The following is a 17,740-nucleotide window of genomic DNA, read 5'->3' as shown; positions in this document are numbered from 1 at the left end:
TAGGTCATTCAATATCAAAATCACACAGTCCATGTCACCCATCGACAAGGATTTCAACTAAATTTTGTAAGTTGTAGCTTTGACTTAGGTGAAATTTTCAGGATGGGCTTATATGTGTCACTTAACTCTTCGTTGAAGTAGTGTAGAACATTAATAAAATAATTAAATTTGATAATGGAACCTTCGTAGCTACATGACATTTCTTGCAAGCTAATAAAAGTGTTAGTTAAGGGGATATTTCCCCGCACACATTAAAGGGTGAAAAATGGACTAAAGTGCCGACGCAACCAAAATTCAATCAATTCAATCAATCAATCAACCAATCAAAGTGTAGAGATTCAAATAAAAATTCCCGAAGACTTACGTGTTTTTCACAATGTTGCAAAAAGATGATTTTTACATAAACAAAGAATGTTTCTTACTACTAAAACCATCAAATTGCATACATTAATATTTCAGCCTAAGGAGGCGATCCTCTAAGTATGTTCTAACATACTATGAAAAAAAATTGTTGTTGAGTTTCGATGGCTTCTGTATAAAATTTATGCTAATTTATGAAACACGTTAATGGAGACTTAAATTAAAACATGATATTGCACATTATTATATGTATGCAGGACCGGATTTACCTCTTTGCCGCCCCTAGGCCAAAAAACTCTGCCGCCCACCATACCGTTTATCAAGAATGAAAAAAAATCATTATTTTCTGTATTACTATTTTTACTATTAACGGCATGCAATATTAATTAAATGATAGTTACATACAAAAACTGTAACAAAGCGATATGACATAAATTATATATAAATTACATTTACCTTGTTTTTCAGATAATACTTTTATTTTAGTGATAGGGCAGAACACACTCTGGGCTCATCAACGGAACTTTCCTCACTTTTTCCTGATTACATTTCTGTATAAAAAAAGAACTGATTTTCGGAACCTTCTTCAGAAATGCTTCCTGCATTTGATCTTTCTTCGCTTTTCTCTATTTATATTGTGACCCACTGAGTATTACTCTTTGATCACTCATAATGAGCGTAATGACGTTTTAAACTTACCCCAACAAACGCACGTTGGACACTGACACACGCGAAACGCGACACACTACCTACTTCTTGAATAATATTCTCGAGCAACTAACATCAGAATAGTACAGTGCGAAACCATTTTAATAATGCTTGCTCGGATAGTTTAATTCTCAACAATTAAACGTGAATCACATGCTTTCGATATGCGGCCAATGCCGGCAGTAACAAGGAACGGCGTCCCTGGAACGCAGCCAAGCCGGTGTTGTCTTTCAAAAGCAAGCGGCAGGCTCCACGTTCTTGCCGCAATCGCCGACCCGGCTCAGCACAATACTGTACATTCGAAATAACAATGTTGGTAATTAAAACAACAAATTAGTAAACTAGTTCCGAGCCCTGCTAGCCTCTCTCTCTTAAGAAATGTTCTTCGTTAACTTATATTTACAATACAACTACGTACAATAAGACATTCCATTCGTGTGTCCGGAGAAAAAAGAGGAAATCCGAGAATTTGGTATTCCTTATAAATTTAAAACAATCGTGCCACCCCTACCAAAGTGCCGCTCTAGGCCCGGGCCTATGGGGCCTATTGGGATATCCGGGCCTGTATGTATGTATATTATTATTAACAGGATATTTCGGATTTTAAAAACTTTGATTTTCTTATATCATTATTGACTTTAAATAATAGAATTCATTAGTTATCTTAATTCCACTTGAATATTAATTAAACTAACATGCAATAGAAAAAACAAAGTATTTAAAAATCAAAGACAACTTGACTTACCATTTCTATTTTCTCTATAAAACATTTTTCGAAACACTGTAAACAAGGAAAAATAAATTGTTAGTATGTATTTTGACTACAATCTAATTATGTGTAAATAATTAAGAGCATAATTAGATTTAAATATGTGAAAAACGCTATGAATTTTTGGAATAATTCAACAATTTACTCAAATCAAACAGATGCACACATAGAATTAAAATAGTTGGTGAGCAATTAAATTTACTTGCCTTTTCTTTCGGTATAATGTATTACGACATATAGTACATGCATAAGTAGTCAAAATTCACATGAAACAATAGGGAGAGGGTAAGTAAAGCTCAAATCCAGCGTGGAAGGTTATTCAAAATACACAATAAACTGAGCAATGGCAAAAGCAATACTTTGTGCCAATTGCTTGAATCTGTAGATATGAATGATAATTTCTAAAGCAATTCAATTTTCTGTTTGGTGGAAGATACGGGAAAGAAATCAGAAGTAAGATAGCACACAAGAGAAACAATTATATTAACGTCCAGGTAGGTATTTGTCTGAACACAGCGCTATATGCATACGAAACATAGGCAGTGGCTGAAGCCATTAGTGTACGCGAGATATTTTTGGTTGGAGGCACTGGCGTACGCAGATGGGGGCTGATGGGGCTACACTCCCTTCTGAAGTTGAGAAAATCAACATTTTGGGGAAAAAAGCAGTGAAGAATTCTAGGAGAAGAACAGAGTGGTAAATTCAAGCCCCCTTTAAAATAACCCCCGATTTCCATTTTTGAGAGTGCAAATATTTAAATATACGAAATATGGTATTGTGTATTACTACCCCCTAGAAATAAGCTATGTACTATCCACCTTTACATAGCTGCGGTCATAGTGTTGGCAGGATACATATTTCGTAATTACAATTTTCTACCTTCGTGCTCAAAGTTGTTCAGAGACAAATATTATAATCAAGGGTCATTTTTAGGGACGACTTGCAAATTTGAAAATTTTAATTTTCTTAAAATTTCTGTAGCCTCATCAGCTCCCCTCTGCTTACGCCAGTGGCTGAAGATAGAAGGAAACGACCAGAAATTTCTAAATGTGGTGGTGCTACAGGGAAACGTTGAAGATTAAATGGATAGACAGAGTAACAATCGAATATGTTTTGAATTTTTTATATGGCAAGGGAAGCCTGTGGATGTCTTGTCCGAAGAATATGTTAAATGACAGAACCTATTCTGAAACATGACGCAATTATGGAATCAATAATTGAATACAAACCAAAATGTAAAATTCACATAATGGAGCCTATCAAAGAAATCCTTGTGGATGGAAATTGCAAAAGCTCCACAGAAATTATGAAAGCAGAAGATAGAAGCAAATAGAAGAATGCAACGAAGTAAGAAATACATAATATAACCTACCGCCATGACCGTACTTTATGTTATAAATGCACAAAATATTGTTTGAAGAGAAGCTGTGTTTTTAAAAGTTAACATATCTGATAACACCGAAAACAAACTAAAATTTTGTTAAGTACATATTTAATGCTAATATAATGTTACTTTATTCAGTTTGGTGTCATGTAGATATTTCCTTTGTTGTTAGTTTCCTAGAACATTATTTCAGTATTATCTGCCCAGTTCAACTCTTACTTCAGAATTATTTATTCTGCAGAAAGCCATCAATATAAGCAAGTCCGTGCTTTTAGTGACTCATTGGATATCTAAATATACTCAAACCATTCTAGTCCAGACAAAAAAGGCAAACATTTAGTATGCCAGCAAGTGAAACTGACTAACTAATAAGTAAGTCAATATTATAGTCAATTTTTAAGCAAACATTACACATACCTTATAGTCTTCCGTAACTTCCACACTATTCCATTGTTTTTTCACATCGTCTGAAAAATAAGAGAAACGAAGCATAAAGATATTATCATTGAAATTTTCTGAAATAGCTTCTACATAAAATAAAAGTGTATGTAGATTCGTGACATCTGTAGGTTTGTCTTACAGTTTGAATTCAATACTTAAAAACAAATTAGGCTATGCTTTTATAATTCCCATAATTTATAAAACTATGGAACAAATATTTTACAGTCAAGCAGAATATTTTGTAATACAACAATACTGCAAAAGAGAGTTTGAATTGATATTTCTGTTAGAAAGAAATTGCCAAAAGTTTAAAGTTAAATTCGATGCATAATGTATTTTGGAAGTAAATGTTCTGTTGCAATTGTATTAATGTTTGGTTCAAATTCTATGTTATTCTCAACCATCATCAGGAAGGAATTATAATGTCTTTCCATGGTGTTTGCCACCTAATTATATCATAAAGTTCAAGTCCTGATCTGGTACCCTGCTCTTCTGTGTACAAGCGTGGCTTGAAGTGGAAAATAATCTGACAATTACATATATCATCTTCATGGATTAATGGTGAGCGTATTGTGCGTGATTCAAAAGGTTCGAAGTAGTTCGTGTAAATTTTCTCAAACAATTGCGTACAAAGATTGTAATTACATATTTCTTCTATTTATGTATCATAATGAATGTTTATAAATGCCTTGCTTACCATCTGTAAAGCCGCGTTGGACCATGCACTCTTCTAGAGATTCCTTCCATTTGGTACCCTAAAAGAGTATGAATATGAATTATGGTGAAGCAGATTGATCGTTTCTACTTTGTCTAGGTAATCTATGGAACAAGCGAATGAAAACAGTCCTCTGCGCAAGTAGTGACTCGTTAGGGCTCCACCAATGAACGCGTTAGAGGGGAAGATGCGACTGCATCTACCAACTACTTGCAGCAGCGCGTAATGCTTTGCTCCACCCACTCGCTTTTTCTACCGTTATGCGCTGATTTGATTCACGTCAACCTGCGAAATGGCTGAACTTTGCTTAAAATTTTCTATAGTAGTCGGTGTTGTACGGCGACTTTGTTCATGTGTTGATGGGGAGGGCTCGACACAGCTACAGTCAATCACACGGTCTTCAATTTTGAACGGTAGTTTCGTTCTTGGTCTCGTCTTGTCATCATCCTTAATTCTCGTTATTATAATAAAATCAGTCAAGTAAAGAAAAAAAGAAAATTGGAAGCGATTTTAGAAACACGCAGCATATGTTGGCAATACGAATCACATTTTATAGCCAACCCACCTCAAGCGCATTTTAAGTGAATGTTAGGTAATTTAAATGTTAAAAAGTGACATTTTATTTGCTAGTACTCGTGGTTCTGGCATTTGTACTCACAGCCAGTATAACTCTCTGAAGGGTTTGTGTTATGTCGTCTTGCGGCTCTGGCTCTTGGATTCACAGCCAGTATAACTCTCTTAGGGTTTTGTGTTGTGTCGTCTCGCTGCTCTGGCACTTGGATTCACAGCCAGTATAACTCTCTTAGGGGTTTGTGTTGTGCCGTCTCGCGGCTCTGCCACTTGGATTCACAGCCAGTATAACTCTCTGAGGGGTTTGTGTTATGTCGTCTCGCGGCTCAGGCTCTTGGATTCACAGCCAGTATAACTCTCTTAGGGTTTTGTGTTGTGTCGTCTCGCGGCTCTGGCACTTGGATTCACAGCCAGTATAACTCTCTTAGGGGTTTGTGTTGTGCTGTCTCGCGGTTCTGCCACTTGGATTCACAGCCAGCATAACTCTCTGAGGGGATTGTGTTGTGTCGTCTGGCGGCACTGGCATTTGGATTCACAGCCAGAATAACTCTCTGTGGGGTTCGTGTTGTGTCGTCGCGCGGCACTGGCATTTGGATTCACAGCCAGTATAACTCTCTTAGGGGTTTGTGTTGTGTCGTCTCGCCGCTCTGCCACATGGATTCACAGCCAGTATAACTCTCTTAGGGGTTTGTGTTGTGTCGTCTCGCGGTTCTACCACTTGGATTCACAGCCAGCATAACTCTCTTAGGGGATTGTGTTGTGTTGTCTCGCGGCACTGGCATTTGGATTCACAGCCAGTATAATTCTCTGTGGGGTTTGTGTTGTGTCGTCGCGTGGCACTGGCATTTGGATTCACAGCCAGTATAATTCTCTGTGGGGTTTGTGTCGTGTCGTCTCGCTGCTCTGGCATTTGGATTCACAGCCAGTATAACTCTATGTGTGGTTTGTGTTGTGTCGTCTCGCGGCTCTGACACTTGGATTCACAACCAGTATAACTCTCTGTGAGATATTTGTTGTGTCGTCACGCGGATCTGGCACTTGGGTTCACAACAAGTATAACTCTCTGTTGGGTTTGTGTTGTGTCGTCCCGCGGCTCTGGCACTTGGATTCACAGCCAGTATAACTCTCTGTGGGGTTCTTGTTGTGTCGTCTCGCGACTCTGGCACTTGGATTCACAGCCAGTATAACTCTCTGTGGGGTTTGTGTTGTGTCGTCTCGCTGCTCTGGCATTTGGATTCACAGCCAGTATAACTCTATGTGTGGTTTGTGTTGTGTCGTCTCGCGGCTCTGACACTTGGATTCACAACCAGTATAACTCTCTGTGGGTTTTTTGTTGTGTCGTCTCGCGACTCTGGCACTTGGATTCACAGCCAGTATAACTCTCTGTGGAGTTTGTGTTGTGTCTTCTCGCCGGTCAGGCATTTGGATTCACAACAGGCATAACTCTCTGTGGGGTTTTTGTTGTGTCGTCTCGCGGCTCTGACACTTGAATTCACTGCCAGTATAACTCTGTGTGGGGTTTGTGTTGTGTTGTGACGTCTCGAGGCTCTAGGACTTGGATTCACAACAAGTATAACTCTCTGTGGGGTTTGTGGTGTGTCGTCTCGCGGCTCTGGAACTTGGATTCACAGCCAGTATATCTCTGTTTGGGGTTTGTGTTGTGTCGTCTCGCAGCTCTATCCCTTGGATTCACAGCCAGAATAACTCTCTGTGTTGTTTGTGTTGTGTCGTCTCGCGGCTCTGGCAATTATATTCACAGCCTGTATAACTCTCTTAGGGGTTTGTGTTGTGTCGTCTCGCGGCTCTGGGACTTGGATTTACAGCCAGTATAACTCTCTGTGGGGTTTGTGTTGTGTCGTCTCGCTGCTCTGGCATTTGGATTCACAGCCAGTATAACTCTATGTGTGGTTTGTGTTGTGTCGTCTCGCGGCTCTGACACTTGGATTCACAACCAGTATAACTCTCTGTGGGTTTTTTGTTGTGTCGTCTCGCGACTCTGGCACTTGGATTCACAGCCAGTATAACTCTCTGTGGAGTTTGTGTTGTGTCTTCTCGCCGGTCAGGCATTTGGATTCACAACAGGCATAACTCTCTGTGGGGTTTTTGTTGTGTCGTCTCGCGGCTCTGACACTTGGATTCACTGCCAGTATAACTCTGTGTGGGGTTTGTGTTGTGTTGTGACGTCTCGCGGCTCTAGGACTTGGATTCACAACAAGTATAACTCTCTGTGGGGTTTGTGGTGTGTCGTCTCGCGGCTCTGGAACTTGGATTCACAGCCAGTATATCTCTGTTTGGGGTTTGTGTTGTGTCGTCTCGCAGCTCTATCCCTTGGATTCACATTTAGTATAACTCTCTGTGGGGTTTGTGTTTTGTTGTGTCGTCTCACGGCTCTGGCACTTGGTTTCACAGCCAATATAACTCTCTGTGGGATTTGTGTTGTGTCGTCTCGCGGCTCTGGGACTTGGATTCACAGCCAGTATAACTCTCTGAGGGGTTTGTGTTGTGTCGTCTCGCGGCGCTGCCACTTGGATTCACAGCCAGAATAACTCTCTGTGTTGTTTGTGTTGTGTCGTCTCGCGGCTCTGGCACTTGGATTCACAGCCAGTATAACTCTCTTAGGGGTTTGTGTTGTGTCGTCTCGCGGCTCTGCCACTTGGATTTACAGCCAGTATAACTCTCTGTGGGGTTTGTGTTGTGTCGTCTCGCTGCTCTGGCATTTGGATTCACAGCCAGTATAACTCTCTGTGGGGTTTGTGTTGTGTCGTCTCGCGGTTCTGGGACTTGGATTCACAGCCAGTATAACTCTCTGTGTTGTTTTTGTTGTGTCGTCTCGCGGCTCTGGCACTTGGATTCACAGCCAGTATAACTCTCTGTGTTGTTTTTGTTGTGTCGTCTCGCGACTCTGGCACTTGGATTCACAGCCAGTATAACTCTCTGTGGAGTTTGTGTTGTGTCTTCTCGCCGGTCAGGCATTTGGATTCACAACAGGCATAACTCTCTGTGTTGTTTTTGTTGTGTCGTCTCGCGGCTCTGACACTTGGATTCACTGCCAGTATAACTCTCTGTGGGTTTTTTGTTGTGTCGTCTCGCGACTCTGGCACTTGGATTCACAGCCAGTATAACTCTCTGTGGAGTTTGTGTTGTGTCTTCTCGCCGGTCAGGCATTTGGATTCACAACAGGCATAACTCTCTGTGTTGTTTTTGTTGTGTCGTCTCGCGGCTCTGGCACTTGGATTCACAACCAGTATAACTCTCTGTGGGTTTTTTGTTGTGTCGTCTCGCGACTCTGGCACTTGGATTCACAGCCAGTATAACTCTCTGTGGAGTTTGTGTTGTGTCTTCTCGCCGGTTAGGCATTTGGATTCACAACAGGCATAACTCTCTGTGTTGTTTTTGTTGTGTCGTCTCGCGGCTCTGACACTTGGATTCACTGCCAGTATAACTCTGTGTGGGGTTTGTGTTGTGTTGTGACGTCTCGCGGCTCTAGGACTTGGATTCACAACAAGTATAACTCTCCGTGGGGTTTGTGGTGTGTCGTCTCGCGGCTCTGGAACTTGGATTCACAGCCAGTATATCTCTGTTTGGGGTTTGTGTTGTGTCGTCTCGCAGCTCTATCCCTTGGATTCACATTTAGTATAACTCTCTGTGGGGTTTGTGTTTTGTTGTGTCGTCTCACGGCTCTGGCACTTGGTTTCACAGCCAATATAACTCTCTGTGGGATTTGTGTTGTGTCGTCTCGCGGCTCTGGGACTTGGATTCACAGCCAGTATAACTCTCTGAGGGGTTTGTGTTGTGTCGTCTCGCGGCGCTGCCACTTGGATTCACAGCCAGAATGACTCTCTGTGTTGTTTGTGTTGTGTCGTCTCGCGGCTCTGGCACTTGGATTCACAGCCAGTATAACTCTCTTAGGGGTTTGTGTTGTGTCGTCTCGCGGCTCTGCCACTTGGATTTACAGCCAGTATAACTCTCTGTGGGGTTTGTGTTGTGTCGTCTCGCTGCTCTGGCATTTGGATTCACAGCCAGTATAACTCTCTGTGGGGTTTGTGTTGTGTCGTCTCGCGGTTCTGGGACTTGGATTCACAGCCAGTATAACTCTCTGTGGGGTTCATTTTGCGTCGTCCCTATACATATGTGATTGTTTCGTTATTCCATATCATCTAATCCACCATTCATCCTCATCTTTGCAATTAGCCAAATGTGACAGGAAATAGAAGTAAAATAAACTAAGTTATATTAATCACTAAATCAATTATCAAGGAAGTAACTTCACTAACTAGGTGACTTTAGGGACAATTAGGGGGAAAAAACTATTTCCCGCATGCATCAGAGTTCTAAAGAAAAATATTTCGCTTTTTGCTAAAGGGACTCACCTAGATTCGATTTAGGTAATACTTTGTGACAAAACGGATGTTAAGAAGGGAAGTTCCCTGCCCACAATCGTGACGGATGTGCACATTTGTACGTTTTTTTGTAGTCTGAAAAAGTCACTTGTAACTGTCATGATAGGATTTCTACGTTCCGTCAGGCAAGTTACGACCAAGAAAGAAATCGCAAATTTGGAACATGTGTAAAGCATTTAATGATATTATTGAAAGTGAAAACAGTGGAGAGGTGCCGAATGGGATTTCATATCTTGTCCTTCAGTCGTAGAAACTCATATTATACCTTTAATTATTATTATTATTTTACAAAATATGAAACTGAAATTGAATTTAAAGTCCTTTGGCCTTGTTGACATGTTTAGACTTGATCTACTATCTAAATGGAAACTGGATTCGCATTGTTTCCTTATAAAAATCTTTCCCTTCGTTGCTGAATAGTTTTTTGTCTTGTTGGCACATAGTCTACATCAAATAGAGACCACTTAATCTACTCTCCTTCATGGTACCTCTGATCCAGGGTCTTATGCACCGAAGGATATTGAAAAAATGATTGCGTGTGAATTTTCAAGGCCAGATTAGGGATTTCCCGAATTTTCGAGATTCCGAACAATCGAGTAATTCCAAAGGAGCATATTTCGAAGTGTAAATTGCTGGTATTTTCTGCACTATAAGTGCCTGGACTTTCTTGAAGTTTACACTTTTTATACAAAAGTGCAGAAAACAAACACTCGTGGGGGGGGGGGAATAGAGTGTAGAATTCGAGATTTTCACCACAGTTTCGGAGAATTTCCAGATCTGTTTGGGAAATGGTGATTTTTCTTCAGTTCAGAGCATCTGGATTATGAAAAGTTTCCTTTACAATCCAGTTCGGACAAAAAATTTCCTCCCTGCACACGTCTAGTTATGGTAGGCAACATGATTGTAATATCTGTGGTGAAAGCGTTCTGTCGTTATTTTCTTGTACATGGTTTGGTTGATTGCTGCAACATACAGACCCAGCCTGCATATCACAGATAAAAATATTATTTATAATACCATATTTCTAAAATTTTACCATTCGAATTACATCCAGAATCTCCCCTTGAGAAATGGTGAAAACGGGGATACTACCGCTTAGGGGCATTCCCTATTTAAAAAAGTCGTTATGGTGTCTGACTACAATGCAAGAGACCCGGGTTCGATCCCCGGCGGGGGGAACCGAGACTTTTCCCACCTGTTCAAGCGGCTCCGGCGTCCACCCAGCATCGTATAAAGTGGGTACCTGGAGGAAACTCTGCTGGGAGCGGGTAAAGGCGGCCAGGTGCGTGGTGCTGATCACATCACCCCCACCTTCGGCCGTGATCAAGAAAGTGTGGAGCCCGAACTCCACACCCCCTGTACGCCTTCATGGCGTGGTGCAAAACACAGGGGAACACTTTTCTTCTACTTTTTACTTTACAATAGAATCTGACACTTGTGTCTTTCTGTCGATATATTACATTGATTAGTGTTAGAATGTTTTTCACATATTGTGTATTGAACATCATATCTGTTGCGTTCAATTGCTTTAAAAAAATAAAAGATAGTGGCTACTTTCAAATTCTGTCTCACTCATGATAGCACAGTATCACGTAGTTGACATAGTTGTGTAATGTGTATATTTTGAGCAAGTTAGCAACTTACCTTACCTTACAGAGTATAAAGATGACTTGGGTACATTGAGAGTATGTTCGACATACGGCATTTCCTTCTACTAGATACATTTTAGAGGAGTACAAGCTTTAATTTCTCAGTTAGGATTCAAATTTCCTGCTTCTACTTCACATACCCTATTTTTGCAATCTTGTATCATGGACACAAGATGAATCGTTTAGCAACCACCAACTTTGTTAACCACAACAATGTCCACAACAATGCCGAAGGTTAATACTTATATTTTATTGCGAACAAAAAAGATCAAGATTACAACCGTGCGATATGTATAGAGAGACATACTAGATAAGACTTATAAACTGTTCAATTGCTCTTTCACTGTGCTTGGAATTGTTGATGTATGAGCGTAACCTTACATTGGAATAAAAGCTTATATTTTTATCATTTTCTTTTAGAAAAAGTAGAATTTCACTGTAGCAAAAGTGATTTAAATCAATAGTGCAGTATGTTTTGTGTAAAAAATAATGGAGACGGATCATGCATTGTAAATTGTTATGGCAAAAACCTAAAGTCTATATATAATCCCAAATATATAAGGTTACAATCTTAAAAGCCCAGTGATAACAGATAACAATAACAGTTGACATGAATGTCACAGTAAACACAAAAATGTAATAAGAAAATTTTTCAGAGATAATGTCTATTTAATTAAAATTGGTAAGTTCTCCAACAATTAGATGCGGAAGAAAACAATGTGATGTGGGCAGGAACGTATTTAGAAATTTATTTCGGAGGGGCGAACCAAATGTCTCAGACTAAACTAACTAACTAACTCTCTAGCCTTCTTAAACCCGAAGGTTCATGGCTGCAGCAACACAGGCCTTCCATCTGTCCCTATCCTCCATATACTCCTTTTCCATCCCTACCAATTTCCTTTAGGTCCATCTCAACGTTATCCCTCTATCTTCGTCTTGCCCTTCCTATAGGTCTCTTACCATCAGGTTTCCCAACAAGAATCCTGTAAACTCCTCTTTCCTCTCCCATTCGTGCCACATGGCCTGCCCACCTAAGTCGTCTTCATTTCATTATTCTAATAATATCTGGACATGAATACAAATTATGTAGTTCTAAATTATGTAACCTTCTCCACTCACCTGTCTCCTCATCCCTTTTAGGTCCAAAGATTTTCCTAAGGATCTTGTTTTCAAATACTCTCAATTTATGTTCTTCTTTCAATGTAAGAGACCAAGTTTCACACCATATAATACTATAGGATAAATTACTGTTTTGTATATTTTAACTTTTAGTTTCTTAGATATTAAACGAGAAGACAAAAGTTTATGAAGAGAGAAGTAACATGCATTTCCTGAATTAAGCCTACTTTTTATTTCCTCTTTAATATAATTTTCATTTGTTAATATTACTCCTAAGTATTTGAATTTGGTGAAACTGGTTCAAACGAGTTGTTATCAATAATTAGATTTTCATTATTACCTAACACTTGGTTTCTGCCTGTAAGCATATATTTAGTTTTCTCTTTGTTAACTTCCAAACCTATCTCTTTAGAAGTTTTGAAAAATATTTTAGCATTATTCTTAATCGTATTTATATCATCCCCTAATAAGTCTACATCATCTGCATATGCTAACAACTGAGTCACACCATTTAATTTTAGTCCTTCTTTAGTTTCTCTTACCTTACTAACAGCATATTCTAAGGCAAAATTAAAGAACAATGGAGATAATGCATCTCCTTGTTTTAACCCATCATGAATTGTAAATTTGTCAGACACATTAATACCCACACGAATTTTACTTTCTGTTTCAATGGTACATACTTTTATCATAGTAACAAGCTTCTTAGGTATTCCAAGCTCTACTAATATATTATATAATTTATCACTTTTTACTGAATCATATGCTTTTTTGAAATCAATGAATAGCTGATGGACATTTTGATTATATTCCCACTTTTTTCAAGTGTTTGTCGAATGTGAAAAAATTGATCTGTAGTTGATCTGTTACGTTTAAATCCACATTGATAATCACCTATAATTTCATTAGCATATGTTGTTAGTCTTGTTAAAAGAATGTTAGATAATATTTTATATGTTGTTGAGAGTAGAGAAATTCCATGGTAATTATTGTAGTTCATTTTATCACCTTTCTTAACACAGGAACAATTATGGATTCTTTCCACTGTTGAGGGATTTCTTCTTTATTCCATATTAAACAAATTAATTTATGAATTTGACATATTAACGAATTTGCACCATATTTAATTAACTCAGCTAGTATTAAATCAATGTCAGGTGCTTTGTTATTCTTTAGCCTTTTAATAGCATCTTTAACTTCAGTCAAGTTAGGTTCTGGAACTAAAGGTTCTGCTGTGCGGACTTCATTTACTTCTGATTTATCTCCTACATGGACATTTAAAAGGTCATTAAAGTAGTTCTTCCATCTATTTAGAATATCCCTTGGGTCAGCTAGAAAATCACTGTCTTTATCTTTTATCAAGTTTACTTTAGGTTGCCACCCCTTTCTAAACTCATTTACACCTTTATATAAATCTCTGATATTTTTATTTTTGCTGTTTGTTTCAATTTCGTTAATTTTGCTTGTCAAGTAATATCCTTTTTTACTTCTAAATGTACGGTTAACTTCTCGCTTTATTATATTATAATTTCTTAGATTTATATCATCAGAGTTATTGAACCACCTAAGTCTAGCCCGATTTCTTATTTCTATTAGATTATGACATTCATTATCAAACCATGGCTTACTTTTTCTTGGTTTATGGTATCCTATACTTTCTTTAGCTGCTGATTCTATTGCATTACGTATGTACTCCCAATTCTTATTTACGGCTGTTTCATTTATATTTTCATCATCATTTAAATCCTGCAAAACATCAAATCTATTTGACAATTTAATTTGGTAATCTTTCTTAATTCTTTCATCAGCAAATTTCCCTATATTAAATTTTAGAACTTTTAGATTTTGTTGCTTATAATTTATCACTGCGAGTCTTTCTCTTAATTTAGCAATTACTAAATAATGGTCACTGGCACAGTCAGCACTTTTCACAATTAAATTGTGTTTGAGTTAGCAAAAGTAATCAATCTTATACCATTATTATTACTTAATTGATGAAGACTTTCTTTACCAATCGTGGGTTTAAATGTCTCTTCTTTGCCAATCTGTGCATTACAGTCACCTAACAGAATTTTCATATCATACTGAGAAAATTTATCAAAGACCTGTTCTAACTCTGAATAAAAATCATCTTTAGTATTATCATCTTTTTCTTCCGTTGGTGCATGTATGTTTATTAAAATAATTTTACACCACCTACCCTGTAAAACTGCATATGATATCCTATCATTAATAAATTCTACTGTTTTAAGAGCCGAGATAATTCTCTTATTTATGAAAAAGCCTGTTCCAAAATTATGATTTTCAGTACCATCATAGAAAAAAGTATAATTTTTAGTTTTACAATTCCCTTCTCCTGGCCACCTAACTTCCTGGACAGCTACTACATCTAATTTATACTTAACTATTATGACGAACTGTCATAAGGCTTTCTGGTAATTTGAGTTTCGGGTATGGGTAAAGTAGCCCATCTCACATCCTAAGACGATGAACTCGTCTAGTGCAGAGAATTCACGATAGGTGGAATGCCTATGCAATATAAAAACTTTGCTGCTTTAGTACTTACGCGAAGAATCGCTAGATGGCTCTGACCGTTGTGCGCATTCAAATTGTAAATTCCTTTGTTTGATATCCGATTTTCTCGCGGTTTCCTTATGCACAAGGACATTTTGATGTGTCGGTCACTGCACGCATGGGCAATTCGCAGTAATGGCGCAAAATAATAAAATTTACAGCGTTTTGGTCTAGATGCCATTGGTTAATTAACAGCAAAAAGTTTATCTTAATAAGCATTACAATAGATTCTTAACACATACGCATATTTGTTAACGTGTGATTTCTTAATCAAGTAAATTGTTGGTTTGGTAAAGACAATCGTGCTCTGCACAAAAGGTTGGGGCAACGAGGACTAAAGGAAGAAGAAGAAAGGTGAAAAAAAAAGCGGGATTCCGGGAGAATGGACGCTGAACAAACGGCATCGGTATGAATATACGGTGACCAAGATCTGCAAATTTCTGCGTGGACGCCTGAGTTGCACGATTACTTTACTTGGCCATAGGGCTAGAAGCGATGAGCCAATGTTTTGGAGTGAACACGGATCATTGGGAATGCGAGCGGGATTTGGAATACTGAAACATAACAAGGTGGTATGAGGAGTGAATTTTGCCTCGTGATATCTCAAGTGAGGTAAGCTGCATATGTACTTTTAGTATTGCATGAGCTCATGTTTCAACGCTTGTAGGTAGATCTACCCGTCGGTCAATGTACTTCGAAGCATGCTAGCGTGTGGTCAGTGTGGTTCTTTGGATAACGAACAAATCGTTATTTGCACCGCGTGAATGAACGCGAGGAAAATGGACGCCATTGAAGTCTGAAATTTGAATTCTTGACAGCTTGAGCGAAACGCGTTTGACATTTGATAATATATAAAGTGATGATTTGGCCATGATACATATTGGACGTTATATGTCACAGAATTGCTTGGTTTGATGTATATTTGATATTGTTAATTTCTCGTCGATCACAAATACCATATGTATATATTTTCGCAGTATGTTTTGCATGGTGTGCATTTGGTATTGATAAGTTCTTGAAGATCACATGACCATATATGGTGGCTTTCACGATCAACATATTGTCAGTTGATTCGTATATCATAGTTCAATAAGGAGATACTCTCCTTCATACTAAAAACAATACATGCTTCAATAAGGTTGAAAAAATTCTGTTAAAGTATTTGAAAATCAGATGACAGATAATGCTCTCATAAAAATGATACGGGTGTAATTATTCAACTCAATAAATGAGTTTATTGTTTCTTGGTGTTCATATTTGCAGTCTTTAACATATACTTTCATTTTGGTTATTCGTGACAATGCTTAAATGTTTAATTCTTCCTTTTCAGAGGGGGGAATTGCGCATGTGTCAGTAAATTGGGTTAGTGTCGTTATTATGGAAAGTGGTTATTGTTAGTTGTAAGTCAAATATTTACTGTTTGGAATCTGAAGGTATAGAAATTAAATTTCCAGCGATCTGCACGCGTCACCAGCGCTATCAGGCAAAATTTCGTAAAGCTAATAATCTTATTGAGCCCGTCGCAAGATTGATGAGACTCAATTATTGAGTCATTGCTGCTGGGTTTAAACTAATAAATTTAATCTAATCTCATTTAGTCCGTCGCAAGATTACGAGGACTCAAGTGCAGAGGGGCTGCGTTTTAGAATTTCTAGTTGGGTTTCAAGTAGGTTAATCTTTAGTTGGTTTATTGCTGTTGTTAAAGCTAATATTAATAATGGCAACAGAGCAGGAACCGGTCACGTTAGATTCCTTGTTCGCCTTTATTAAACAAAGTGACGAAAGGAACAAGGAGTGCACTGAGTCACTCAAATCAGAACTCAAATCAGAACTCAATGAAAGCAATCAGTTGCTCAAATCAGCACTCAAATCAGAACTCAAATCAGAACTCAATGAAAGCAATCAGTTGCTCAAATCAGCACTCAAATCAGAACTCAAATCAGAACTCAATGAAAGCAATCAGTTGCTCAAATCAGAACTTGCAGCTCATACAAGTAAGGTAGTGGGGAATCTGCAGTCTGATCTGGAGGGCACCAGTAAATGCATATTAGAGCTGCAGCAAGATGTTATAAAGACAAGTGAAGGTCTAAATGATCTCACGTTGTCGGTCTCTCAATATAGGGTAGAATGTATGAATAGGGCTGAAGGGTTGGAAGCAAAGTATGAAGCACTAGCAAAGAGGTTGGATTCAGAAGTACTGGGAGTGCATGAGTCCTTGGAACAGATGAAAATTGAGAAGGCAAATGATATCAAATCACTGGAAGGGCAAATTGTAGAGAAAGTGTTAGACAAGATAGGGAGTAGGGATAGGAATTTAGATCAAATATCTTCGAGCTCACAGACAGGAAAAGTTGTCAATGAAAGTGAGGTGGCTGCGATGAAGAGGGAATGTTCTTCTTCATCTCAGACAGTAGGACAGACATTCTCTCAGAACGTAGATTCGGGAACTACTGTTCTTAACACGTTGCCTACGGAGGTCATGGTGACATTGAAATCTCTTGAAAGCTCCATGGATATGTTCAGTAAAGTTCTGACCAACTGGGAACAAGATGGTTCTAGTATTACTCAACATCTTCGAATCAGTGGCGGCAAACAATTGAATGAAAAGGGTCTCAAGGGTTTGGGGTCTGGGTTCGAAAGGGTGGATTGTGTAGATAAAGCTACCTCAACGGACGACTCAGACGTTGTTACTGTTAAGCAGAATAGCAGGACTAAGTCATTTCCTTGTCATGATGTGGTGAGCACCGAATCTACATCTGATGCTGAAAAACCGTGGAAGGCCAATTCCACTTTCAGCAAGAAAAGTTACATTAAGACTAGGCACAAAAGAGTTAAAGTTTTGGGGTCTCTAGTAAAAGCCGAGAGTGAGGGGAAGGTGTTAGAAGGTGTCAAAGAACGGTCTGATCGTAACCAGAATCAGGACGCGGTTCGTACCAAAGTGTACAGCATAAAGCCTCAAGACTTGTTGAAATTTCCGAAATTCAATGGGTTGATCACCACGGTAACTCCATCTGAATTTTTGGAAAAGGTTGAGGAACTGTTAGAATTATA

At 38.6% G+C, this 17,740-nt stretch overlaps 1 protein-coding gene across 1 annotated transcript in view; it reads right to left on the bottom strand.

The window, feature by feature from the left end:
• The window catches only part of LOC145980704 (uncharacterized), a 75,415-nt gene that overhangs the window by 43,865 nt on the left and 13,810 nt on the right, over positions 1-17,740 (bottom strand). Inside the window, exons 2-4 of the mRNA XM_083113767.1 lie at positions 4,360-4,417; positions 3,639-3,688; positions 1,814-1,849 (exon numbers count right to left, since the gene is read on the bottom strand). Coding sequence (XP_082969893.1) covers positions 1,814-1,849; positions 3,639-3,688; positions 4,360-4,417 — 144 coding nt within the window. The remainder of the gene's footprint in view (positions 1-1,813; positions 1,850-3,638; positions 3,689-4,359; positions 4,418-17,740) is intronic.

Source organism: Lepisma saccharinum, chromosome 28, assembly GCF_977018435.1.
Source record: "Lepisma saccharinum chromosome 28, izLepSacc3.1, whole genome shotgun sequence".
Classification (NCBI taxonomy): Eukaryota; Metazoa; Arthropoda; class Insecta; order Zygentoma; family Lepismatidae; genus Lepisma; species Lepisma saccharinum.
The sequence above is the reverse complement of the archived record's forward strand: the minus strand, read 5'-3'. Positions and strand labels throughout refer to the sequence as shown.